Source organism: Thamnophis elegans, chromosome 2, assembly GCF_009769535.1.
Source record: "Thamnophis elegans isolate rThaEle1 chromosome 2, rThaEle1.pri, whole genome shotgun sequence".
Classification (NCBI taxonomy): Eukaryota; Metazoa; Chordata; class Lepidosauria; order Squamata; family Colubridae; genus Thamnophis; species Thamnophis elegans.
Genome location: NC_045542.1, coordinates 160,669,463 through 160,696,317, shown reverse-complemented (window position 1 = coordinate 160,696,317; position 26,855 = coordinate 160,669,463). Strand labels below are relative to the sequence as shown.

General features: G+C 45.9%; 1 protein-coding gene across 1 annotated transcript in view; it reads right to left on the bottom strand.

Moving 5' to 3' along the window:
- Nucleotides 1–2,797: 2,797 nt before the first annotated feature.
- The window catches only part of LOC116502481 (zinc finger protein 135-like), a 35,407-nt gene continuing 11,349 nt past the window's right edge, over nucleotides 2,798–26,855 (bottom strand). Inside the window, exons 2-8 of the mRNA XM_032208362.1 lie at nucleotides 24,446–25,360; nucleotides 19,037–19,154; nucleotides 16,904–17,763; nucleotides 15,088–15,145; nucleotides 7,287–7,528; nucleotides 5,019–5,148; nucleotides 2,798–3,822 (exon numbers count right to left, since the gene is read on the bottom strand). Coding sequence (XP_032064253.1) covers nucleotides 3,053–3,822; nucleotides 5,019–5,148; nucleotides 7,287–7,528; nucleotides 15,088–15,145; nucleotides 16,904–17,763; nucleotides 19,037–19,154; nucleotides 24,446–25,237 — 2,970 coding nt within the window. The 5' untranslated portion in view covers nucleotides 25,238–25,360 and the 3' untranslated portion in view covers nucleotides 2,798–3,052. The remainder of the gene's footprint in view (nucleotides 3,823–5,018; nucleotides 5,149–7,286; nucleotides 7,529–15,087; nucleotides 15,146–16,903; nucleotides 17,764–19,036; nucleotides 19,155–24,445; nucleotides 25,361–26,855) is intronic.

Sequence of the window (26,855 nt, the reverse complement as noted above, 5' to 3'; positions counted from 1 at the left end):
TTAAGTGACTCACTGCAGTTGTTAAGTTAGTAATCAGGTTGTTAAGGGAATCTGGCTTCCCCTTTGATTTTGCTTGTCGGAAGGTCACAAAAAGGGATCACACCACCCTGAGACACTACAACCATCATAAATGGGAACCAGTTGCCAAGAGATTGAATTTCGATCACGTGAGCATGTGGATGCTGCAACGGTCATAAGTGTGAGAAACGGTCATAAGTCACTTTTTTCAGTGCTGTTGTATGTTCAGTCACTACAAGAGTTGTAAGGTGATGACTTACCTGTGTTAACTGTTTTACGGAGTGTTTTAACACGAAATCAACACTTTCCACCTTCTCTCTTTCTCTTGTTATCAAGGAACACAAATACCCATTTGATTTTTATTGATCAAGTTATTGAAAACAGCACAAGGGGCTGGATATTAAAAGAGCTTCCATTTCTTTTGGGGCTTACAACCTAAAAATGACTTCTACATTCAGGGCAGGGCCTGGATAGGCCGATCCATTAATTTGTATTCTTACAGGGAGATGTTTTTGCATGTGACTTTCCACCCATATTTGTGTATTTTTGTCCCTTTTAAATTTAGGGGGAAAGTGAATGTCTCTGAAAGAAAGAGAAGGCTGGAAGTCAAAATATTGTAAATGAAATAATAAACTGCTAAGAGTTAAATACACACAAACAGCCACTGTTGCTTCCACTCTCATCTACAACTCAGAAATCATGCAAAACCACAAGCAAGGAAAACAAAACTATAATTTGAGATTTGGACCCACAAGTCCTGGTTTATAAACCACGAGCTCAAATATTGGGGTTTGAAAATTGTCATCTCTATCACAATTACTTGGCATGCTTTCAACATGCAAGATAAACCTACTGCTACTGGTAGCCTCCCATCCTCCAGTGCGATCCCACAGAGTTGGCCTCCTCAGGGTGCCATCGGCCAGACAGTGTCGGCTAGTGACCCCCAGGGGGAGAGCCTTCCCTCTGGAATGATCTGCCCCCGGAGCTTCGTATAATCCCCGACCTCCACCCTAAAAAGTTGGCTTTTCCAGCAAGCCAGCCTGGCCTGAACAAAACAAAACAAATTATTGATCACTGTTAATTTTAATTTGATTTTTTTTTAAAAAAATGTCATTGTCGATTTTAATTGGGTTTGGGGTATTCTATTTAATTTTTTTAAACTTTTGTATTATGTGTTTCTTTTAACGTTGTACGCTGCCCTGAGTCCTTGGGAGAAGGGCGGCATATAAATCTAATAAACCTAAACCTAATTTGCCTAATAAATTGTCGCCATATGTGATCAAATAAGACGAAAATGGGGGGGGGGGGATTGAACAAGTGATTTTGAGATGTGTTTTCAATCCTAAAATGTAGTAAGTGCCAATGAAGGTTTGGTATGAAGCCTAGTTTACACTTCACAATAAGTCATAACTTGTGACTTAACCATTGCTTCCAGATGTTTCCAACATCCTATGCCATGTATACCAGCTACAACAGCTAAGATCCTATCACAGACGAAGCAACCATATTATATAGCTCAGTGCAATGGGTGTAATCTTCAATATCACCCCCAACACAAATGACATCAAGCTGGCCACACCCACCCTAGCGACACCCACACCCACATCCTGTGCATGATGCGGCCCTCAATGAAATCGAGTTTGACACCCCTGTTACAGAGCATCCTGAAAAATCACACCAGGGCATATTTTTCGGTTAGGTCTTATTTTGGGGAAAATAAAGTAGGTGGGCAAGAGCTGAGGCAAGGAACTGTGGACTTCAACTCCCAGAATTCCTGAGCCTGCCAGGCTAGCTCAGGAATTCTGGGAGTTGAAGTCCACAAGTCGTAAAGGGGCCATCGTTTAGAATAGAATAAACAGAGTTGGGAGGGGGACCTTGGAGGTCTTGTAGTCCAACCCCGTTTAGGCAGGAAACCTACATCACTTCAGACAAATATTCATCCAACATCTTCTTAAAAACTTCCAGTGTTGAAGCATTCACAACTTCTGGAGGCAAGTTGCTCCACTGATTAATTGTTCTGTCAGGAAATTTCTCCTCAGTTCTAGGTTGCTTCTCTCATTGATTAGTTTCCATCCATTGCTTCTTGTTCTGCCTTCAAGTGCCTTGGAGAATAGTTTGACTCCCTCTTCTTTGTGGCAGCCCCTGAGATATTGGAACACTGCTATCATGTCTCCCCTAGTCCTTCTTTTCATTAAACTATTACATGGCTTAGGACCTGGATATCTACGAGGCCGTCTTCTGCCACATACCTCCCAGCGTCCGATAAGATCACACAGGATGGGCATTCTCCGGGTGCCGTCAACTAAACAATGTCGTCTGGCGGCTTCTTGGGGGAGGGCCTTCTCTGTAGCTGCCCCGGCCCTATGGAATGATCTACCCCCCGAGATCCGGACCCTCCCCACTCTCTCGGCTTCCAAAAGTCTACTAAGACCTGGCTATTCCGGCAGGCCTGGGGCTGTTGACCTCTTGAATGAGGTCCAGCCCCACTAAGGATGAGTGCATGTTGTGTCTTTTTAACTTGTTTTGTCTCTCTATTTTACATTTTTTAGTATTCTTTTAAAATTGTTTTTATGTAAGCCGCCTGGAGTCCTTCGGGATTGGGTGGCATATAAATTCATTAAACTTTGAAACTTTGAAACTAGACATAAGCAGTTCCTGCAACCGTTCTTCATATGTTTTAGTCTCCAGTCCCCTAATCAACTTGGTTGCTCTTCTCTGCACTCTTTCTAGAGTCTCCACATCTTTTCTACATCGTGGTGACAAAAACTGAATGCAGTATTCCAAGTGTGGCCTTACCAAGGCCTTATAACGTGGTATTAACACTTAACATGATCTTGATTCTATCAATGAATGCTATCTCTGCACACCCCAAAGTAGAATGTTTACACAGCTCCTATTTCTTGAATCATAATCCATGTATCTTATCTCCTACACACTTACACTCCCTCACCCTCCGTTCTCCACTTTTAATCCCTCCCCAATCACGTGGCAGACAGGAACTCCCTCGTGTCCTGCACTCGGTGAAGTGGCCGTTTCACAGCCACTCGGCGCACTGCAAAGCCTTTTCTCGGGCATGGAGCTTCTGGTGCGTCACGAGAATATCCCTCCTCCCAAAGCTCATCTCGCACACCAGGCACTGAAACGGTTTCTCGCCGGTGTGGGCTCTCTCGTGGATGACCAGACAGGTCCGCTGGCTGAAGCTCTTGCCGCACTCGGCGCACTTGTACGGCTTCTTCCCCGTGTGCGTCCTGCGATGGGTCACCAGGAACTGCTTCCTGCTGAAGTTGCGCCCGCAGTCAGCACAGATGTATGGCTTCTCGCCCGTGTGGGTCCATTCGTGCTTGAGGAGGTCCGACTTGGAAACGAAACCCTTGCCGCAGTGGGCGCAAACGTAGGGCTTCTCCCCTGTGTGGATCCGTTCGTGCTTTATAATGTAGGATTTGCGGCTGAAGCTTTTCCCGCAGTACGAGCAGGAGCAGGGCCTCTCGCCCATGTGCGACCGCTGGTGTTCAATCAGCTCGGACCGCCAGACAAAGCCCTTCCCACATTTCAGGCATTTTTTCAACCGCTCGTCCTGGATCCCGGGCTGAACTCCGACTCCAAGTCCTCTGGCCAGCTGGAAATTTGGCATGGTGCCAATAAGGCCATCTTTTCTCTTTCCTATGCAGCCCCCCGGCTGGCTTTCAGAGGCTTCCCCTAGTTCTGATGTACAGGACTTATGCGGATCAGCTCTTCTGCAGGGAATCCGCTGTGATCCTGGTTCTGAAGAATTGTCCGAGGCCTCCTCAGATGCCTGCTCATCGCCTGTCAGGGAGGAGACAAGATATCTGGGTTATTCTCAGACCTAAACCTTTCGGACTGCAGGGACCACTAAATTCATAATTTTAAATCCCGTGGACCACTGATTGAGTTTGAGTTTAATTTTATTTATAGGCCGCCCAATCCCGGAGGACTCCGGCCAGCTTACAGCAAGGAGAGAAAAAAAAGCAATAAAAGAAAATAGGAATAAAGATAGACAAGTTAAAAACAACACAGATACATTCGTTTCGGTCGGGGCTGGACCTCAACAATGAGGTCAACAGCCCCAGGCCTGCCGGAATAGCTAGGTCTTGACAGCTTTTCTGAAGGCCATGAGAGTGGGTAAGGTTCAGACTTCTGGGGGTAGTTCGATATGATCTGCCTAATGACCAGCGGGATGGGCGTGGCTAGGTGATCATGAGACTGGGTGGGCGTGGCCAACTCGATGTCATTCACGTCAAGGGGCCTCTCACCAGCCCCTACTTGCCTCTCCCCTCCCAGCTACTCCTCACCTGGGCTCCTTAGGGCCCCAACAGGAAGCAGATGTTGGAGCTATGCCACCACCATTAGAAAGAATTGGCAAAACAGCTCAGTTCAAATTGGATCTGATCGAGAAGGAGGCTCACTGAGGACTACGAGCATAGGCTTTCCAAGCAGAGGGAAGACCTGTGGGAGTGCAAGGCCAGGTACCGACGCCTGGAGGCTCAGCAGGCTGAGAGGGTCAGCCAGTTCCAGGCCATGATGCAGTCCCACTGGAACAAGGCCCTCCAGCTCTTGCCACCAGCGGCACTTCCCTCCAGCCTTCGCTCAAAACCCCACACCAGGAGGCTGAAGCAGAGCCCAGGTTAGAATTTCTTCCCCTCTCTGACCCACACACAAAGACCCCAAAGTGGGAGACTCTGCAGCAACACAAGCGTTCATTGCACGTCTCCGGGCCAGGGGCCGTAATTTGAGGACCCCTGATTTAGTGCAATATAAAAAACGCAAATAATTTTTCTGCCCACCACCAAAAAATTTTAATGGACCACCAGTAGTCCAAGGACCTCCAGTGGGTAACCGCTGATCTAAACTGTCGGAACCACCACCTCATGCTTCGCTTAGTGACACTCTGCCATGAACTAGCAAACCTGCTTGCGACCAAGCAAAACAAGCCACAATCAAGCCAACCCAGAAATTCATGGCTCCCGAAGGGATTCCCTTACTCAGAGATGCACCATCCTCCTCTTCCTCCTCCTGTTTGATTCCACCTAAAATGACCTTCTGCCAGGCATCGGACGATGCTTCCTCGGCCACCTGAAAACAGATCACCTCTTCTGTAAGGGATCTCAGCCTCTGTGTGGTGGAAGTCCAGGTATCATATAGCAAGCAGTAAAAAAAAAAAAAAAATCAAAATTAATGAATAGATTTTAGAAGCAAACCAATCTTAACAGATGCAATTTATTCTGCATTTTAGCATTGAGAGGACTGGCCAAGGCTTCTTGCAAGGAGAAAATCTCCAAGCAGTTGAAAATAATAAGAGGAGGAGAGAATAAAGAATTAGGCTAAAGGTCTGTAGAGATTCTCAGTCATTCAGATCAACCATGACCTGTACAATCTGGGATGGAGACCCTTCGAATGGTGTGGGAGTAGGAATGGATTTCCAGAGGAAAAAATACAGACTACAGGAACCATTTGCACTACTCAGGTGACCCTGAGGACACAGGTAAACCTCCAAGTGCTTCAAGGACCCTTGAAAAGAATGCAAATGACCAGCTGTCTGCAAGAAATATCAATCCTTCCATTCCCCACCATCCTGTCAAAGCTGAAGAAGCTTCTTGGATGAGAAGTAAAACATCTTCAAAAGAAAAAACAAGGAAGTCTAGTTGTCTCCTGAAAAAAGCACCTTTGAGACAAGAATTCAGCCATCTACAAGCCCAGCATAACTATTTAAAGCAATGTTTCTCAAACTCCGCAACTTTAAGACATGCGGACTTCAACTCCCAGAATTCCTCAGCCAGCCAGTGGCCAGGTTTTGAAAAACATTGATCTAAACCACATCCCAATGAAATGACTAGGATCATCCGAGTTCTGGAACCTTATTGGGTATTTTATCGGAGAAATATAGTAAAGAAAATATATATTTAATTATTCATGTAATAAACTGCAGCTAGAATTGCATTTGCACAAAATTGGAAAATGGAAAAAAAATTCCTCAGAGGGAGAGGTAATTAAAAAAATATTAGACTGTGCAGAAATGAACAGATTAACATTGGCAACTGAAGAGAAGGAAGAATCAAGAGTATTATAAGATATGGGGATGTTTTTATCACTGGATAGAAAATGAATATAGACAAAAAGAAACAGAAAATTGAATAATTTGTGGTGGGGGAATGTAGAATTATACGGGAGGAGCTGAATTAAAAGGTAATTGAAATGTAAATGTAAAGGCAAGATAAAAATAGATTAAAATGATGTAACTGTTAAATATGATGACACAAAGACTATATCCAGATCGTGACCCAACAAATGCACGCACGACAAAAGCACGACAAAACCGCAGCGAGAAAACCGCGACATCAAAATTGCGCCCACAACAGCGCGCCGACAAAATTGCGCCCACAAAAGTACGATTAGGGTTAAGGTAATAGGGTTAGGGTTAGGTTCAGGGTTAGGTTTATTACGTTGTTTTCGTGTTGTTTGTGGAAGGCACGCTTTTGTCGGCACGTCGGCGCGCTTTTGTCGGCACGTTGTCGGCGCGCTGTTGTGGGCGCGATTTCGATGTTGCGGTTTTCTCACAGCGGTTTTGTTGTGCGTGCATTTGTCAGTGAACTACCCAGATGACACATTATAAGATTAATGATGTAAGAGTGGTGATGGAAAAATTAAAAAAAAAACTTCAAAAAAAAGAAATGACCGGGGTCAAATATACCATATTTTTCGGAGTATAAGATGCACCTTTTCCCCTCAAAAAAGAGACTGAAAATCTGGGTGCATCTTATACACTGAATACAGCATTTTTTTTGCCTCCCCAAACCCCGTCCCCTTCACCAAAATGGCTGTGCATTGTCTTTAGGAGAATTTCAGAGAGCTCCTGAGGGCTGGGGAGGGCAGAAATGAGTGAAAAACAGTCTGTTTTTTGCTCAATCCCTGGAGCACTCCATAAGCCCCCTAAAGGCTTATGCACGCACTTTCTTTGACCAAAAAATGGGCCTGTTTTTGCAAAGAAATGGGCCAGTTTTTGCTCATTTTTGGCCCACTCCCACCCTCCAGGAACACTCTACAAGCCTCCTAAAGGCTATTCATGCCCTTTTTTTTGAAAAAACAAAACAAAAACGGGTCCGTTTTTGTGAAAAACGGGTCCGTTTTTGTGAAAAACGGGTCCGTTTTTGTGAAAAACGGGCCGTTTTTATGAGGTCTGCAGAGCGCAAAAACTTTTTTCCCCCTCTTCAAAATCTCGGTGTGTCTTATACTTCGAAAAATACGGTACTCACTGGCTCTTTCTGAGTTTCCTCATCTTGCTCCCTCCGCAGGAAATCTTCTGCCAAAGCCACCGCCTGGGTGCAATTCTCTGGCTCAACAACTCGGAGCCAGTCCTGGATTGGTGGGGGCAAGAGGTTCAGGAATTGCTCCAGGACGACCAATTCAAGAATCTGTACTTTGGTGTGCCTTTCGGGTTTCAGCCACAGGTGCAAAGCTCCCAGAGGTGGCACACCTCTCGTGGCCCCTCGGCTTCCTGGTAGTCAAACTGCCTGAAGTGCAGGCGTGGAGTTTCTAAGCCAGCCGTCCCCTGCCCCTGGATCTCCTCCTTCACTTTCTGCCGGATGCTTCTGTCGCTGGCCCAGAGGCCACTCTCACTCAAAGGGTCTTTGCAAAGGTCTGGCAGGAGATGGGCCATTCTCGCCCCTCCAAGATGTCGTGTGGGCTGGAGCTGCTGGGCTCTTAAAGAAGGGGAGGCGACCCCACAATGGACGAATGGCTGCAAAAATTGATGGAGTTAGCAGAGAGGGGTAAACTGATTGCTCTGATTAAAGGAAAGAACCCAATTACTTTTGTTTCTACTTGGAAACCGCTTCTGGACTTTGTGCTTGAGGTGGGGGGGGGGAAAAATGAAACTTTGATTTTGGGTATTGCCGGTTTGATAGCTTTGTTGTTATTAAAAACGGCTAGTTTATAATTATATAAAAAGTAAAAAAGTTGAGGTTCGATGCTATTATTCTACTGCGCCAGTCAACACTTTTTTCTTTCTTTTTCACTCTTACCATACACTTTTCTCTTCCCCTTCCCCCCCCTATTTTCCCATAGCAAGCAATAACAATAGCAGTTAGACTTATACACTGCTTCATAGTGCTTTTACAGCCCTCTCTAAGCGGTTTACAGAGCCAGCCTATTGCCCCCACCCCAACAATCTGGGGGTCTTCATTTCACCCACCTCGGAAGGATGGAAGGCTGAGTCAACCTTGAGCCGGTGAGATTTGAAGCGCTGAACTGCAGATAGCAGTCAGCTGAAGTGGCCTGCAGTACTGCACTCTAACAACTGCGCCACCTCGGCTCATAAATTTCTTTGCATTTTGTATTTATATTATCTTTTGATGCTAATAAAATTTTTGAACACACACAAAAAGGAAAGAACGTGAAAGTATCAGAATCCTCTCTAATCACATGGTGTAACTGGGGATGGATTTATTGATTGATTTAAAACGTTGAAATGGGTGCCTACCATATACCAAATTAGGCAGCTCCCAATCAAAGGATGGCCCTTTCTGAATTGAACTGTAATTACATTCACTTTCAAGATCTGTTGACTTTATTTGTGCAGGGAGACTTGTAGCTTAATTTCTCACTACTTCTCTGTTCTGTCCCCCCTCCTTCGCTCGTTAACAGGCGACAGGCAGACAGACTTAAAAGGAAAGAACTTTATCAGCCTCTGCTCACTCTGGCTGCGAGCCCCAAAATAAACATAAATAAAGTCTCTGGGAAGAAGATAACAGAATGCAAAAACAAAGATCTCTTACGGCCAAATCAGGTGTACAGAAAGAAAGCAGATCACTTCTCCAAGTGCCTCTCACAAAACAAACCACGACCGATGAACAATGAACCATGAATGAGAACCATGAACGTTGACTTCTGCAATCAGGGCGTGGCACCATCAGTCCTTTTATCTCCAGAAGACCACACTAACGAGCCCCAGCTGCATTGTTATTCCTGCATCCCGACTCAACTCACAGCAAACTTCTGCTGAGTCATAACACTTCTCATATCTCCTTCTATCAAGATAACTTTGATTTTTCAGCCTAGAGCTGCGAGTGACTGATAAAATCATCAAGTCAGCTTCTATGCCAAAGGGAGAACTATAAGTTGGGTCTTCTCACCAGCCCCTTAACCTTAACCACTACCCTATACTAATACACACACACACACACACAGAAAAAACAAACCTAAAGAACACAATGCATACAAGCAAATCACTGACAATGTCAAGTGCATTTTTCTAAAATTTTAAATCAACCAACGGCTTGTCTTCCAAGAAATATATCACACTTTTAAGTTTCAACTTAGCTTGCTCTCTATTTTGTTTGCAGTGTTTTATGATGGGAAAAGACCCAAGTAAACAGAATAGCCAATGCGGATGCTATTAATAACAGTAGCTTAAAAAACAAAAATAGCTGAAATGCTACATTTTTAAATTTTAGGGAGGATGAGCGTCATCCAGGTGACATCTTACTGTCCCTGCAAGCTATTAAACATTATTTATATTTTTACAATTAAACTGTTGCCTTTATCACCATCACACATTTTTATTGTTGTTGTTGTTAAGGGTAATTTCCCCAACATTATATCCCTTTTACTGTTTCTGTTGGCGTTTGCAGTGTCTCCGGACACACATCAGGTCCAGCCTGCTCAATTCTAAAGCAAAACAAGCCACCTTATGGCTGATGCTTTTTTTATGGCTTATGCTAACCCACAAACCATGGTTTAAGGCTTAGCATGTTGGGCTCACACAAAAGAGCTCAGCCATAAGGTGGCTTGTTTTGGTTCAACCAGGGTTGATAAACCCATGGTTGATGGCTCAGTACGTTGGGTGAACACAGAAATTGAGAGATGGTTGCCTTCCCCATCCTTTCCCCAGTCCCAAGAGTTTCCCCGGTGGAATATCTGCCTGCCATGTAACCTCCAGGCAGAAGCCACTCCTCCCCAACCCGGATCCCCTCCCACGTGCCTGGTTTTCCTTCCAGACGTGGAAAAACTTTTCCAACCGGGGCAACCTCCGCGTGGGAAAATTCAAAGGCCAATTTCCCACGGGAACCGGAACCGGAAGAAACGCTTATCCTTCTCTTCTTTGTTTTTAGTTATTTGTTATCCAGCGCTTTTCCTATCCGCCTGCGGAAGTTGTTTCTCCCCCCAGCCCCTCCAGGAATACAAACTCTCTCACCTTAACTCTTTGGAGGGGAATCGCTGACTGACATGGCATAACAATGCTAAGCTAATATATACTGTAGTTGACCGGTTTGTGGTTAAGGGGCGGGGGAGCATGCTGTCCCCCTGGGCTGTTCTTAAAGTGTGTGTGTGTGTGTGTGTGTGTGTGTGTGTGTGTGTGTGAGAGAGAGAGAGAGAGAGAGAGAGAGAGAGAGAGAGAGAGATTTTAGGCTCGCAGGATTGGCATTTTAAAAAGCAGTAGAAAATTTTTAAACATTTTTAAAACATTCTTTAGCATTGTTAACATGGCAGTCTTTTTTGAACTTCACAAAAACGTGTTTCATTTATTTCTCTGTGTAGCCAAGGGCGTTTTTCTTGCCAAGGCAAGAAAAACAAAATGCACAGGTACAGTATAGATGGTACCTTGCTCAACAGTAGTAACTGTGAAAGGGATCTTGGAGTCCTAGTGGACAACCATTTAAATAGGAGCAGGCAGTGTGCAGCAGCTGCCAAAAAAGCCAACACAGTTCTAGGCTGCATGAACAGAGGGATAGAATCAAGATCACGTGAAGTGTTAATACCACTTTATAAGGCCTTGGGAAGGCCACACTTGGAATACTGCATCCAGTTTTGGTCACCAGGAGGTAGAAAAGATGTGGAAACTCTAGAAAGAGTGCAGAGAAGAGCAACGAAGATGATTAAGGGGCTGGAGACTAAAACATATGAGGAACGGTTGCAGGAACTGGGTATGTCTAGTTTAATGAAAAGAAGGACTAGGGGAGACATGGGAGCAGTGTTCCAATATCTCTGGGGTTGCCAGAAAAAAGAGGGAGTCAAGCTATTCTCCAAAATACCTGAGGGTAGGACAAGAAGCAATGGATGGAAACTAATCAAGGAGGGAAGCAACCTAGAACTAAGGAGAAATTTCTTGCCAGTTAGAACAATTAATCAGTGGAACAACTTGCCTCCAGAAGTTGTGAATGCTCCAACGCTGGAAGTTTTTAAGAAGATATTGGATAACCATTTGTCTGAAGTAGTGTAGGGTTTCCTGCCTAAGTAGGGGGTTAGACTAGAAGACCTCCAAGGTCCCTTCCAACTCTTTTTATTCTATTCTATTTCTGTCGGTATGTGAGAATTTGTGTTTTCCACACTAGCCTATTCTGAAAGACTTTGGATACACTTGCAAATTTGAAGACAGATAGAACTCGCCTGGGAAAGTGGGTAACATAACTCAGTGTCGCTCATCCTTGGCAACTTTAAGATGTTGGACTTCAACTCCTATAATTCCCCCGTCAGCATCACGTATCTTAAAGTTGCCAAGATTGAGAAACAGTGAACTAACCCATAAACTTGCTACTTACGGAATTTATCCAGAACTAGCCGATAACCTGGCATTGCCCAGGTAATTATTTATAGGGGGGAAATGTCCAGGCTAAACATAATTTCTAATGTTGGATTTCCCCCCTTATCCCAGAGGGAGCCTCCTTGTGGAGTACTGTGAAGCCATTACCATGGCAACTCCACTGCACTGTACAGTAGAAGCCATTTTACAGCAGTACAGTAGAAGCTGTTTAAAGGCACAACAGGCTGCATCTTAACAGAACACACACTCCGAGGTGTGTTAGGGGTTTCTTACCCCCACAGTATTTGTTTCCAGAGATTAAGTCATCTGTGTATCAAGTTTGGTTGAAATTGCTCAGGGTATTCAAGAGTTATGCTGGAAGATACACACACACACACAGCCATTTATATATATATGAATGTTTTCCCTTCTTCAAATCTCATGTGCAATCAGTGTCTTTTATTGTTTGATCACTTGCTGGGACAAGGTGCTAGACCTCAAGGAGAAGCCGAAGTTAATCAAGGCTGTCCCCACACGTGGCAATTGTCAGGTGGGATCAACCACACTGAGATTTGGCGTACATATTCAAGCAATCAGAATAGAGCTAAAAGGGACCTTGGAGGTCATCTAGTCCAACCCACTGTTCGAGCAGGGAACCTTACCCTGTTTCAGACAAGTGACTGTCCAGTCAGTCTCTTCTTTAAAATCTCCAGTGTTGGAAGCACCCACAACTTCTGAAGGCATTCCACTGGATCAATTCAAATTTGAAGTGGAAAAAAAGTGGAAAACCATTGAGACACATGGGGTTTTATTCCCCCCCCCCACCCTTAAATTCATAGAGCAGCTTTTGGCAACTTTAAGATGTGTGGACTCCAACTCCCGAAATTCCCCAGCCGGGCTTCAACTCTGCTTTAATGGTGTAGGAAGTTAGCATCCACCGCTCTCCTCGAAGAATGAAACATTCCAGGAAATATTAAAAAGGCAGAATATTATATTTCCCTGGCTTAAGTTAAGAAGGGAAAAAGACTCGAGTATGATCATTTACAGAAAATATTCAAATCCTGCTTCTTGTGTTCCCGAAGCAACTATATCCATAGGAGTGCTGAAAGAGGAAAGATGTCCTTCAAAATTCCCACCATCTTGCTCATTTTGAACCTCCCCTGTGAAGGCTAGTATCCTGAAGCAGTTGACAAAGGTGGTAAAAACAAGCTAAATCCATTCTTGGGGGGGAGGGGAATCTAACAAATGAATAACAGAACAGAATAACAGAGGTGGAAGGGACCTTGTAGGTCATCTAGTCCAACCCCCTGCCCAAGCAGGAGACAGTACACCGTTTCTGACAGATGGCAGTCCAGTCTCCTCTTGAAAGCTTCCAGTGATGAAGCCCCCACCACTTCCGAAGTCAAAAGCTGTTCCATTGCTTGTTTTCACTGTCAGAAAGTTCCTCCTTATTTCTAGGTTGAATCTCTCCTTGGTCCGGGCGGTTGCGTCATCGCTTTCTCCGGTCTTAAAAGAGCGTTGGATGTGGATTGAAATTAAGGCATTTGTGAGTAAATAACAGGGAGTGCCAGAAAGTAACCCCAGTATCAAAACCCCTCGTGGGACATTGGTTTTGGAGGGCTCTGAGCCTCTAAACCCAGTCAGGGTGCGTAGGCTGTCGCTAGGGCTAGAGCGACGCAAACAGCAATAAACGGCTCCCCGCGGATTGAAACAGCGCGCTGGCTGTCAGATTCGGCTTCCATCCATCCATTATTCCTTATCTGGCCCTCAGGTGCTTTGGAAAATAGCTTGACCCACTTCCTCTCTATGGCAGCCCCTCCAATATTGGAAGACTGCTATCTGGTCCTTCTCTTCTCTAGACTAGCCATGCCCAGTTCCTGCAACCGTTCCTCATATGTTTCCAGGCCCCTCATCATCCTGGTTGCTCTTCTCTGCACTCTTTCTAGAGTCTCAACATCTTTTCTACATCGTGGTGACCAAAACTGAATGCAGTATTCTAGGTGTGGCCTTACTAAGGCTTTATAGAATGGCATTAGGACTTCATTTGATCTTGATTGTATCCCTCTTTTAATGAAACTTAGGATTGCATTGGGTTTTTGGGCTGCTGCTGCACTCCGTTAGCTGATATTTAGCTAATTGTCCACTAAGACTCCAAGATCCCTCTCACAGTCACCGCTATTAAGCTTGGTTTCTCCCAATCTAGATGTGTGTTTTTGTTTTTCTGGCCTAGGTGTAGGACTTGACTTTGCTTTTCACTACATCGACTAACGACAATTGGGACCAGGGTTTCCATTGCTAAGCAAAGCTGTTGTTAAGTGAATCGTCGTCAGAACTACCATCTCACATTAGCCTTATGCCTTTGCTTCGGTGCCCGTCTGCCACGAGCTAAGAGGGGGGCGGGGGTGGGAGAAAGAAGCTGAGTGGGAAGAGGGAGGGAAGATCCCACGGTTGACTGTACTGGCTGGAGACCCGAATTCAAGGAGAACTGCCCCTGAAGGAATGTCACACCAAGGATGAGTGTTTCGACAACATCCATTTGGAATATGATTGGACAATCAAACAGCCACTGCTGAGGGAAAGAAGGAGAGAGAGAGAAAGAAAAAGACTTTTTGCCGGAGTTGTTGGAGTTCCTAATAAAAGGAACGTTTAGTTAAAAAAACGTGTGCTTGTCGTGTTTGGGAACCAGGTCAGGACACTTCGACACTGAATCTCTGCCACCAGAACAAGAAACAAACAGAAACCCATGATTAAGAGGTGGGATCCTGAACCCGCAGCCTATTCTGATCGAGGCTTCCCAAGAGCATGAAGCAAACTCCTGGTCCCGACAAAAACCCTTTGTATTAATTTACTGTGGATTCTGCTCATTCACATCCCGCAAGGTCTTTCAAGGGAGGATTTACGGTCACAAGCCTTCTCTGGCTTGGAGAGCTGACAGGCCGATATCTGCAAAACTTGGCAAGGAGTCTTGGGAGAGTCACGAACCAATTAAGCGAACTAATTGTCTCCTGTAAACTCCACTCCCCTTTCACTCCTCTTTTATTCCTCTGGGAGGGGCCATTCATCGTCCACTTGTGGCCTTACTTCCAAGTCGACCCTTGTTCTTTAGCTGTTCCCTTCGTCTGGCAACTCTGCGCATGTGCACACTGGGAACAGGCTCCAGCTGTTTGTCTGCCTCACTGATGTCTGACTCTGAAGGCAGCTGATTAACTGGCATACAGCCCTGCCCCCCTCTCTGCCTCCAACACAGAGCCCTCATCAGGGCCTTCCCCAGACTCCATGACTGGCCCATGTTCCTCCCTAACCTCCACACTGTCCGAATCTGCTGGTTGCTGGCAGGCCACAAAGCCATCAGAACAAGAAACAAGCAGAAAACCAGGATTAAGAAGTGGGATCTTTCTGCAGGCCACCGGGACTTCCTAGGCCACAGAACACTTTGAAAGTCCTAAATACCTCACCCCCACCCACCCCCCGACTTAAACTTAGGCTGTCCATCTACAAGGAAAACCTGTACAAAATGTTTTATTGTTGGCATTTACCTCCAGATAGATTTTCCAAATTTTTTCCAAATTGCTCGCCTGAATACTGGAGGTACAGCTATAAACAGGGAACCGTCTATCATATGTGGTGGACCTGTCCCAAAGCTAGGAAGTATTGGCTTAAAATAAAGGAATGGTTGGAACAAATAACAGAACAAAAGATCGAACTGAAACTGGAAATATTCTTATTGGGCATATTAGATGGAAATACGTGTAAAAATTTCAATATATAATATTACATATACTAACTGCAACTAGAATCATCTTTGCTCAAAATTGAAAACAGACTAATATCCCTTATAAAGTTTAGAGTATATGGTATAAATAGCTAGAGGAATAGACATAAAATTACTGTATAAGAATTATGTAATATCTACAATAATACGACAATACTGTATATATTTGTAAATAGTATTACAACCTAATACATAACCTATATATAATATAGAATAGTGAACTATAGAAATAGAGCTATGTAAATTTGAATGATATTAATGATACCGATACAGAAACGCTGTAACGAGTGGAAATGTGTATATATTTTTTTTAATGTTTAAATATGTTTAGTAAAAATTTAAAAACAAATAAATGAATAAAATTAAGACTTTCCACACCGAAATCCAATTTTAGAAAGACTTTATTAAATTTGGACGAAAGAGAGTTTTGAAGAGAAATAAAGCAGGGTGCGGTGGTATAAAAAGAACGATTAAATAAAAGTAGCTTCTACAATGCCTATATGGAATCACTATAAGCCAAGGTCCATTAACTTGCGTCCGACAGCATGGATCTCCATGTGCGTTAAGCCAAAGACGAGAGAGAGAAAGAGAACGAAAAATAAAAAATACCTGCTATTACTTTGAGGTAAAGGGGGAAGGGGGGAGGAGGAGGAGGGCTGAAAGGAAGGGGGGAACCCCACACCAATCAGGAATGATTGGCAGGAATGTGCTGGCTGAATCCTCTTGAAAGAGGCGGCGGCTCACTCATCCTCGCCGAGGCAAGAAAAGGGGGCAGGCAGGCTGGCTTTGGTTGACCTTGCTGTGGCATTTCCAACAGGCCTTCTCGTGATGCCAAGTTTATGGCTGCCTTTGAGCCACAGCCAACCGCAGCAAATGCAAGATACATCCATGCTGGACATGTACCATTTCCCTGATAGGGGATTTAGGATGGAACCAAACTCAATTCCATCCCATGACCGCAAACCTGCTCTTTTCAATGTCCATACCTCATTCCCCGTCCCAAAACACCAGGCCCCCAAATCCATACCCTTGCACGGCTCGGGGGGGGGGGGGGGGGGGGGGAGAGAAAATCAAAACGAGCAGGATCCCCCAGCGGTTTCTCTTTTACACTGATGCAACCGCTCTAGGGGACAAGCCTTGGTCGGGACCAGAGCTAGCCAAAATATTCACACTGAACTGGTTATAGCGTACATGCAATCAAAACGTGAGCCGTGCTCTTCGTTACATCGACTCGCTTAAAATATAATCCATTTTTTTAAAAAAACAAAAACAAAAATTCCAAGAGGTAAGAAAGGAAAAAGGAAAACAAAAAACCCACGATGGCAATAGACACTATCGGTCCTGTTCACCCTTCATACGATCGGTCTACTTCTCCGGATACACATCGCTGCGTTCTTCCAGTTGTCCGTTAAGGGATGCAGCCCTGGAAGTTAACAGAGAAGTTACGAAGTGTACCTGGTGGGAAAAAACAAACACTATCAAGGTGAGGGAAGAGCTTTACGCCTTCTCCTCCAAACAAGTCTTTTCATGCACAAGGAGGAGTTTTGGTTTCCGAACGAAGCGCTTCCCACCAGTACTCAGACCATTTGTCTCCGGGCGTGGATTTTTTCATGCTTGTGAAGGTTGGAGCGATGGCCGAAGCATTTGCCGCAGACCATGCAACGGTAGGGAGTCTCCTTTGTGTGGGTCCTCTGGTGCGCAACAAAAGCCGATTTGTCCCGGAAACTTTTAGGACATTCGGGGCACTGGTAGGGTTTTTCTCCCGTATGGATTTTCTCGTGTTGAACCAGCCCGGCGTTCTGAGAAAAACTTTTCCCACATTCCCCGCAGTGGTACGGCCTCTCTCCGGTGTGGGATCTTCTGTGCTTCCTAAGAGAGGACGCGTCGCCGAAGCTTTTCCCGCATTCCATGCAAACGTACGGTTTTTCTCCCGTATGGATCCTCTCGTGGACAATGACGTTGGCCCGGTGCCGGAAGCTCTTCCCGCAAACCGAGCAAGGGTAGGGCTTCTCTTCCGTGTGGATCCTCATGTGGACGTGGTAAGCGGAGGTGTTTCGAAAGCTCTTCCCACAGACGGGGCACTCGTGCGGTTTCTCTCCCGTGTGGATACGCTGATGCCGGATCACGTCGAACTTGTGAGCGAAACTCTGTCCGCAGTCTACACAATGATACGGCTTCTCTCCCGTATGTGTCCTCTGGTGAGCCAAGAGCCCACTTTTCTTGTTAAAGCTCTGTTCGCAGTCCGGGCAAGGAAACGCCTTCTTTGGCACGTGGCTCTTTTCGTGGGCGGTCAGTTGCGAGCGCTGGCTGAAGCTCTGCCCGCATTTGGAGCAAATGAAGGGTTTCTCTCCTGTGTGGATGCTCTGGTGGGCCACCAGGACGTCTATCCCCGAAAAGCTCTCTCCGCAGTCCCAGCAGGTGTACGGATTCTCCACCGAAGCTGGAAAAGAAACATATTTGCCTGCTACATTACTCTGGCCACTTTGTGACTGATCTGTGGACATGCCTATCATTGCATCTTATTTGAGTCGGTCACCGGGATGATAGGTTTGTTCTTCCAAGCTTTTGGACTCATGCCGGAGCCCATCCTCAGGGAACTTCTAAATCTCCAAAACACCATCCTGGAGATTGAAAACTTCCTTGAGGACGGGCTCCAGCACAAGTCTGAAAGCTTGGAAGATCAAAACTCTGGTCCCAGTAACCGACTCAAGATTGGATACTGGGACATGAATATTTGCCTTCACACATCTTACGGATCAGGATCCTGGGATGCTGCCAAGGATGAAACTTTGGCAGCTATATACCACTTTGTTTCAACTGGCTATTTACAGTGGTGGTGGGGGAGGTGTTGCTTTCAAATGGATTAGATGAAGAAACGAAACCTCCACGATTCCACTGAAGGCCACAAGAGCCTGAAACCTTCTCAAGGACACTGTAACAGGTGTGGAGTTGAAGCGGATGGTTCCCATAACAAAGTGAACTTGTTTACATGGGTGGTTCGGCTGGGGAAATTATTGTTTTAATTCTACGTTTGGGAACCTCAGAGTTAGTTTTACTTCAACATTATCATACGTTCAATTCAATAAGCAGTCAATTTTTCGGAAACAGAATGAAGCTGTGGTTATATTGGGATTCTCAAGCTGGATATTGACAGGCGCATTCTGCACTGCTCTGCCAGAGAGTATCCGAAATGCCGCAACTCGTCTAGAACTGGGATGAGGGGGGGGATTCTTCACTTGCCCCCAAGGCCTCTTGGCGGCTGCCGAAATAAGGAGAGGCGCCTTATAACGTGGCTTTTGTTTCTCCCAGGGAAGCAAGGAGCTTCCTAAGGAAAGACACGGGCTCCAGTCAGACCACTGATAGTGCCAGCCCAAGGCCTTTTTGTAAACTGGGCAACGCCAGGATTGTCTCCTGTACAGGAGCAGCTCTGGAAAAATCTACCCAGCTCAATCCTGGCTTCTTATCAAAACTGAATGCCAACTAAGTGACAGCTTAAGCAGAGGGATGGCCTCAAAGGTATTTTAAATGGAAATTGAGTTTCATGATCCTGGAGAAGGGAAGTCAACATTCTTGGGGGTCAAGAGGGGGAACTTTTTGTCTATAACAAAGCGACGTCTCACTATCACTGGAATGGATAGGAAGCCTTTTTTGCTAGTTTTTTTTTTTACCTTTCCCCTTGCTGCTTTTGGGTTGAAAGGCTGGGAAATCCTTACCCAGTAAAGGGACATCCTCTTCTTTGTTCTCCCTGAACATCGGCCATTCGCTCGACTCCATCGATGGCCCCACAGATCCATGGAAATCCACCGTTGCCTCTTTGAAGGGCCACAGACCCTGAAAAAGCAGCAAGACCAATCAGCAACAGTAACAGGAAGGAAGGAGCGAGAGGCAAGGAGGATCTGGCTTTTCTTGCCAGCCTACCTGTACACTCAATCCTCAAATTTTTCGGAATATAAGACGCTCAGAACTATAAGACACACCTAGCTTTTCGGGAGGAAAACAAAAATCTGCCTCTGCCTCCCAACAATTTGCCTCCTTGCAGCAAACAGCAAGCAGCCCATTTCAGTTTCGGTTTCAGCACAGCCTGATTAGCACAAGCAGCTGATTTTTGGGGCCTCCCAATCTTTGGCCTCTGGCTCCCAGCAATTTGCCTCCTTGCAGCAAACAGCAAATGGCTTGTTTCAGTTTCAGCTTCAGCACAGCCTTATTAGCACAACAAGCAGCTGATTGTCGGTTGGATGGGCCCCCCAACCATCAGCTGTTTCAGGCTGTAGGGATTGCCATAGCCTATTGCCACCCCCGTGGGTCCCATTTTCGGCCTCCGCATCCTGGTTTCAACTCCGCATCCTGTTTTCAGCCTCTGCGCCCCTGTTTTCAGCCTCCAAGTGCCCCATTTTTCACCCATTTCAGGCAGCAGGCATCGGAGTGGGCGGAAAACGGGGTGTGCAGAGGCCAAAAATGGGATGTGGAAGCCGAAAATAGGGTGCACGGAGGTGGCAATGGGCAATCCCTGCAGCCTGAAACAGCTAATGGTTGGGAGGCCCATCCAACCGACAATCAGCTGCTTGTTGTGCTAATCAGGCTGTGCTGAAGCCGAAACTGAAACAAGCCATTTGTTGTTTGCTGCAAGGAGGCAAATTGCTGGGAGCCAGAGGCCAAAGATTGGGGGCCAGCAGGTGGGTGCAGCTACATTTCATATATTAAGACACACCCAAATTTTCACCCTCTTTGAGGAGGGGAGAAAGTGTATCTTATACTCTGAAAAATACAGTACATAATTGGGAAGATGAGGCCGTTCCACATATAGGCAGCCCTTGACTTACAATCACAAGTGGGACCGAAATGTTCAGTTGTTGAGTCACTACGTGACTAAACATTTACAACCATTTCTATGATGATTATAAGTTGAGTCACTGCAATCATTAGCCAAGCGATGCAGTCAGCCATGAAGTGCTTCACCAGGTTTTGCCGTTTTGTCATTAAAACGTTGCAAATCATGATCACCTCAGCGTGAATGCTGCAACGTGTCATAAATGTGAACTGCCGAATGTCCAAATTGCGATCATAATGGTAATACAGAGAGAACAATGGTGATAAATTTCACTTGCGGTCATAACTCACTTTTTTTGGAAGGATGTTGTTAATTCAAAGCTTTGTTAGTCAAGGGCTACTTGTACATCAGACACCTGTGTACCTCGGACACTATGTTTATTGAACTCCCTAGTATATAATATTGGTATAGGCAGTCCTTGACTTACAACCATTCATATAGTGAACTGTTGTGCCCCAGCAGGAGCCATTGGAGCTGCCGATGGAGTCTGATAGCGAGGAACCATATGAGTCTGCTATGGAAGATGTGGAGGACCCTGGGCAGGGTTCAGACTCAGAGCAGGGACCAGAGAGGCTGGTTGGCCACCAGGAGATGCCTGAGGCATGGAGCAATGGGGAAGATCAAAGGGAATTTGTCCCTCACACCAGGCAACATAGGGCGGAGAAACGGAGGCAGCAGTTACAGAGACAGACTCATAAGAGATAATCAAGCCCAGGCCGTTGTGGTTTGACGCCTCCCAAGAGAGTATATAATAAGAGACTTTGGGAGGAGTCCTTTTGCAGGACACAACCGTTCGTACTAATCTGGAGAACTCCTTGTCTGGTCTGCCTTGTGTTCCCGTGTCTGTTGGAATCTGGGTTGCTGCCAACTTCTTGCCAGTGAGTCGTGTCTGGGCTTTCAGCCAACAGGATTATAATTGCTATGAATAAAGAGTGGCAAACAGCTAAGCCTGTGTCTGCGTTCATTACCGGACGGAGGGGGGCCAGAACAGTGAATGTTCAAAGTTACAACGGCATTGAAAAAAAGTGACCAATGACCAATTTTGACATTTACGACTGTTGTAGCATCCCCAGGGTCACATGATCACAATTCACCCAGTTGGCAACTGACTCATATTTATGACGGTTGCACTGTCCCAGGGTCACGCAATCACCTTCTAAGACCTTCTGACCAGCAAAGTCCAGGAAGCCGGATTCCCCTAACAACTTCATTACTAATTTAATAACTGTCTCGATTCACTTGAGAACTAGGGCAAGGAAGTTTGTAAAATGGTGGCAAAACTCACTGAACAACTATCTCACTTAATGAGAGAGATTTTGGGTTCAGTTGTGATCATTAAGTCAAGGACCACCTGTATTGTCTAGGGCCATGATGAAGAACCTATGGCATGTGTGCCAATGTTGAATAGCAGAGCCCTCTTTGTGGGCATGCCCGCCGTTGCCAGCTGCCCTTCTGGCTTTTGGTGTGCCGACCAGCTGGTCCTCGGAGGCGCTGGAGCACCGGAAAATGACCTGAAATGGCTCAAAAAATAGCCAAAAACAGGCATTTCTAGGAGCCCGGGGAGGGCAAAAACAGTTTCCCCTGCCCCACTGGAGGCCCTCCAAAGGCTTCAGGAGCGTCAAGGAGGGCCTTGAAGGCACCGGAAGGTGAAAAACGGCCCTATGGGCAACACTGAAGTTTGGGAACGGTGACTTCCGATTTGGCCACAGGGCCGTTTTTTGCCCTATGGAGCCTTCAGGGAAGCGAAAAACGACCTTAAAAGAAGGCCGAAGTCAGCTGACTGACGCCTCCCGTGCCCTAACAAATGGCTCCGCATGCCACCTGTGGCACGCGTGCCATAGGTTCCGCCATCACGGGTCTAGGGTCTCTGTGGCTGAATTTGTAATAGGACTCCCCAGTGGTAGCTGAACTCCAAGAAGTCTCAGTTAGCACAATCCAGGTTTAAGGCTGTAGTTGAGGAACATCTGGCTAGCATTCAATCACCCCTTCTTTTCAGATATTGGGCAAGGGCTGACTGCTGACCTCTGATGTGTAAAACCAGCATTCTACATCTGTACAAGTAGTCCTCGACTTACATCAGTTTGTTTAGTGACCGTTCAAAGTTAGCACTGACTGAAAAAAAGTGACTTACGACCATTTTTCGCACTCATGGTCGTGGCGGCATCCCCATGGTCACGTGACCAAAATTCAGACGTTTGCCAACTGACTCTTATTTATGTCCTGGCGGGACGTGATCTCTTTTTTGTGACCTTCTTGACAAGCAAAGTCCATGGGGAAGCCAGATTCACTTAACATCCACCACACGAACGTAACCCCTGGCAAGCAAAGGTTGTAAAGCAGGGCAGAAATCCACTTAGCAAATGTTTCACTTAGCTATTGTGGTCGTAGGTTGAGGACTACCGGTACTTTTTTTTACCCCTGCTCATTCCCTGATTTAAATTCTGCCCTTTGAAACATTCAACGCTGGGTTCCCTCCTGATTTATTTGAAGGAAGCCTTCAAAACTCGGCCGTTCATGGTCTTGAATTTAGTGGTATCTTTTCTGGCTCGAGTTTGCATTACTCTTCCATTCCTGGAATTCCAAACAAATTCCAAACATTCTGGAGGGAGAGAGAGCGGGCCTTCCCGACTGAGGGGGGAGCAAACATTTTCAGCCTCTGTGCCTGTCTGGAATTTCAAAGCATGGCACAAAATGGCTGCTGAGGTAAGGTCTTTCCTAGTCTCAAAATGGCAGCCGAAAGGCCCGGGAAGTTTAACAGCCATTAAATACCGTATTTTTCAGACTATAAGACGCACCGGTGCATAAGACGCACCAAGATTTCGAAGAGGTAAGTAAGAAAAAAAAAAAAAGGTTTTGCCTTCCCTCAACCTCCAGCAGCACAAAAATGCCCCCATTTCTACCTCGCCGCAGCCCTGCTGAAGCCTGCTGAATGCTGCTGGGGGCTGAGGGAAGGCAAAAAAAGCCTCCGTTTTTGTGAAAATCAGCCTGGTTTTTTGGCTGTATTTTTGCAAAAATGGGGGCGTTTTTGCCTTGCCCCAGCCCTACTGAAGCCTGCAGAGGGCTGCTGGGGGGTGAGGAAAGGCAAAAAGGCTTTCGTTTTTGTGAAAAATGGCCCACTTTTCCGCAAAAATGTGATGCAGGTACAGGGCTCCGGGAGGCCAAAAATGGCTGTATTCGGTGTATAAGACACACCAACAGTTCCACGCTCTTTTAGTGGGGAAAAAGGTGAGTCTTATACTCTGAAAAATGTAGTAGTCAGATATGACTTTTTCTAATCCCTCCTCCTCCTCCTCCTCTTCTTCTTCTTCGTGTACTGCGCCTACATCGCCAAAGTCTAGCAACGCACCCTAGAGGCCAACAAGTGCGCTGCGCCTGCATCTTCAAGCCTTGCAACGCACCCTAGTGGCCAACAAGCACACTGCGCCTACATTTTCAAGTCTTGCAGTGCACTTGTTGGCCTCTAGGGTGTGTTGCTAGACTTTGGCGATATAGCTGCAGTGTGCTTGTTGGCCACTAGGGTGTGTTGCAAGACTCTGGCGATATAGGCAGATATGACTTCTTCTTCTCCTCCTCCTTTTTTTTTTTCAAGTGGACATACAAATTTCAAAAGTGAACACTTAGGCATAGGGGAACACGGAAAACACATTTTGGAAGAAGGCACAAATAATTGGTGACTAACTCATATTTATGACGGTTGTGAGAATCACGCAATCCCCTTTGGCGACCTTCCGACAAGTCAACGGGGAAGCCAGATTCGCTTATAGCAACCGTGTTACAAGCTTAACAAGTGCAGTCATTCACTTAACAACTGTGGCGGGAAAGGTTATGAAGTGGGGCAAAGCTCACTTCACAAATGTGTCGCTTAGCAACAGAAATTTTGCGCTCCACTGTGGTCGTAAGTCGAAGACTACCATGATTAAAAAAAAAAAATTAACTTTGCCCCAAGGGACAGGAAGGGGGTGAAGAACACACTCAAAATTGGCCCACCCTGATTTCTCTTAGAGGAAGAGAAATTCTGCTAAATTATCCGCAGATTTTGTTATGATGTTTAGACTAGATCTCTGTTTCTCAGTCTTCGCAACGTGAAGGCGTGTGGACTTCAACTCCCAGAATTCCCCAGCCAGCTGGCTGGGGAATTCTGGGAGTTGAAGTCCACTCGCCTTCATGTTGCCAAAGTTGAAAATGTTGCGGTAACCTGCTGCTTCTCCCCAACTAAATTTCGGTGGCCAAGCTTGCCGTCCCTTGCCCAGCCTCAGTTTCCAAAGCTCATCCTGCCCAACCCCTCTTTTCTCACCTGCCGTTCCCGTCGCTCCGTCCCAGGCTGACGTCCCAGGAAATCCTCAGCCAGGCTAACGGCTTGAAAGCAAGTCTCCGGATGCCCAGCTCGAACCCAATTTTGCATTTCTTCGGGCAAAATGGACAGGAACTGCTCCAAGATCACCAGCTCCAGGATCTGGCTTTTGGAACGCCGCTCCGGTTGTAGCCAGCGGTGGCAGAGCTTCCAGAGCATGCCGCAGACTTCGCGGGGACCCTCGGCATCCTGGTAGCAGAACTGCCGGAAACACTGGCGTTCAATGTCCAGGCTGACGCCGGTCACCTCCAGGCCCTCCTCCCCCACCTCTATGAACTCCGTTTTGTCTTTCGCGCAGGAGCTGTTGACTAACGGCTGGGGTCCTTCGCTAATGCGCAAAAGGGGCTGGATTATCCTGTTCCGCCGGCGATGCGTCCCCAGGTTGGAGGTCTCCTCCAGGGAAGAGAGTTCGGCCTCCGAATGGATGCTTCCTTCTGCCTTCAGCAGCTGCTCATTCCCCGGCTCGGATGTCGGAGACTGTTTGCCCATTACAAATTTCTCTTCTTCCACTTCCAAGCAACAGCCTTCGGGATCGGCCTCTGGCTCCTGCTTAACGGCTTCCGCCGTTCCTTTTTCCGCGGATTCCTTGGCTTTCTCCAAGGGGATCTTCAGAGGCCTTTCCACCACTTCCTTCTCGGGTGTGGCTTCTTCATGGATCTCGACTTTCCTCCCGTCCTCCACATTGGCATCCAGCTGGAGACCCAAGCCGGCTGGGTTTCTGTGTTCTCCTGCCATTGTCGCTTCTTAATGCCAAGGCTGGGAATGGGACCTGGGGAACTCTCCTTTCTCGGGGGAAGGTGGCGCAGGAATTGTGAGATGGGTTTGTGATGGGAATTGTGAGAAGGAAGTGTTTTCGGCCTGGAATTAAAACAAGAAAAAAACAAAAACCAATGCTATAACCAATAAAGTAGAATATTTATAACTCAGAGTTGACCGGAGGGAGATCCTTGGTGCTCTCTGAGCTTGCTTGTTTTCTTGCAGACGTCTCAATACCCAAACTAGGTAATAGCATCAGTGCTAGTAAGGTGTGCTGGTTGCTTGACAGTTTATTTTTTGGTGTTTTGCTTATCAGTATGGGTGGGGGAGGTCTGTTGGGAGTATACTCCTAGTGTTGGGTAGGCAATATATATCTATCTACAATAACAAATGCTTGTTGTTGCTTTAAATGAGTGGATGTGCTTATCAGGTGTAATTAACTTTACTATAAGAAGGAGTCAAGAGAACTCTCTCTCTCTCTCTCTGCTTGTCCTATGGTTGTTGACTTGATGACTGGAATGTGAACTGCGACTGTAAGCTATTGTTTGTTCTTTGAATTGTGTTTGGACTAATATCTACTATCACTGCTTGTGAAGCAATTATCAGTAGTAAAGCTACTTGTTTTTACTAGCAGTGTCTGAAACTCTATTCGTGTGTTTCTACTAGCAACATTCTTTCTCTCTAGCTGTACATTCCGCTGCACTACTTTCTGTTTCCCAACGGAGATACCCCTAACAAGGTCTTACGAAATTCTTTAGCTGAGCTGTTTGGCACCCCGGCTAATCGGCCATCGACAGACACATAGAGATCAACAACATCTACCGGCTATGCAAAAGAGACCATCAACCAGTCCAAAAGAGAACAAAAAGTTTCCACACCTCTCCACCAATAATCAGCATCCAGGTGGATGGCTGAAAATCTCTACAGACATTCGGCGTGATGGGAGATCTTAATGTAACAGGATTAACATACCCTAGCCAAACAAATGGGACAAAACATGGTTTAATGTTCAATATATTTCTGCTAGTGGATTGTCGTAAACCAGCCTAGAGAAGAAACAATTAAAACTGGAGTAACCTTTCAGGATCTGCAACTTAAAAGATTGAACTAAACTGTTTTGTTCCAATCCGAGATCTCCCAATTTGACTAGTGTTCGTATATATACATATACATACATACATACATACATACATACATACATACATACGATTTTTACAACCCCTGGTAAGCCCCTATTATGGGAGGAAGCTAACTGCTTCCATCATCTGTCAATCAGCTCGTCACAAGAGTCCATCCAATCTAATAGATACCTTTCACCCTGGCTTCGCTGATAACGGATAAGAGCCTGTGGCCTAATGGCTAAGATGTTTGCCTAGTATGTAATATAACCCAGGTTCAAATCCCAGTAAGGGTATGGCTAGCTGATGAGAGCTAAATAGCTTGAAATAGATATATACTAGTCTCCCTTTATTTATTTATCAGCGCGCGCACACACACACACACACACACACACACACACACACACACACACATATTGTGTCATAACCCCTGGTATGCCCAAATATGGGAGGAAGCATACTGCTTCCTTTCTCTGTCT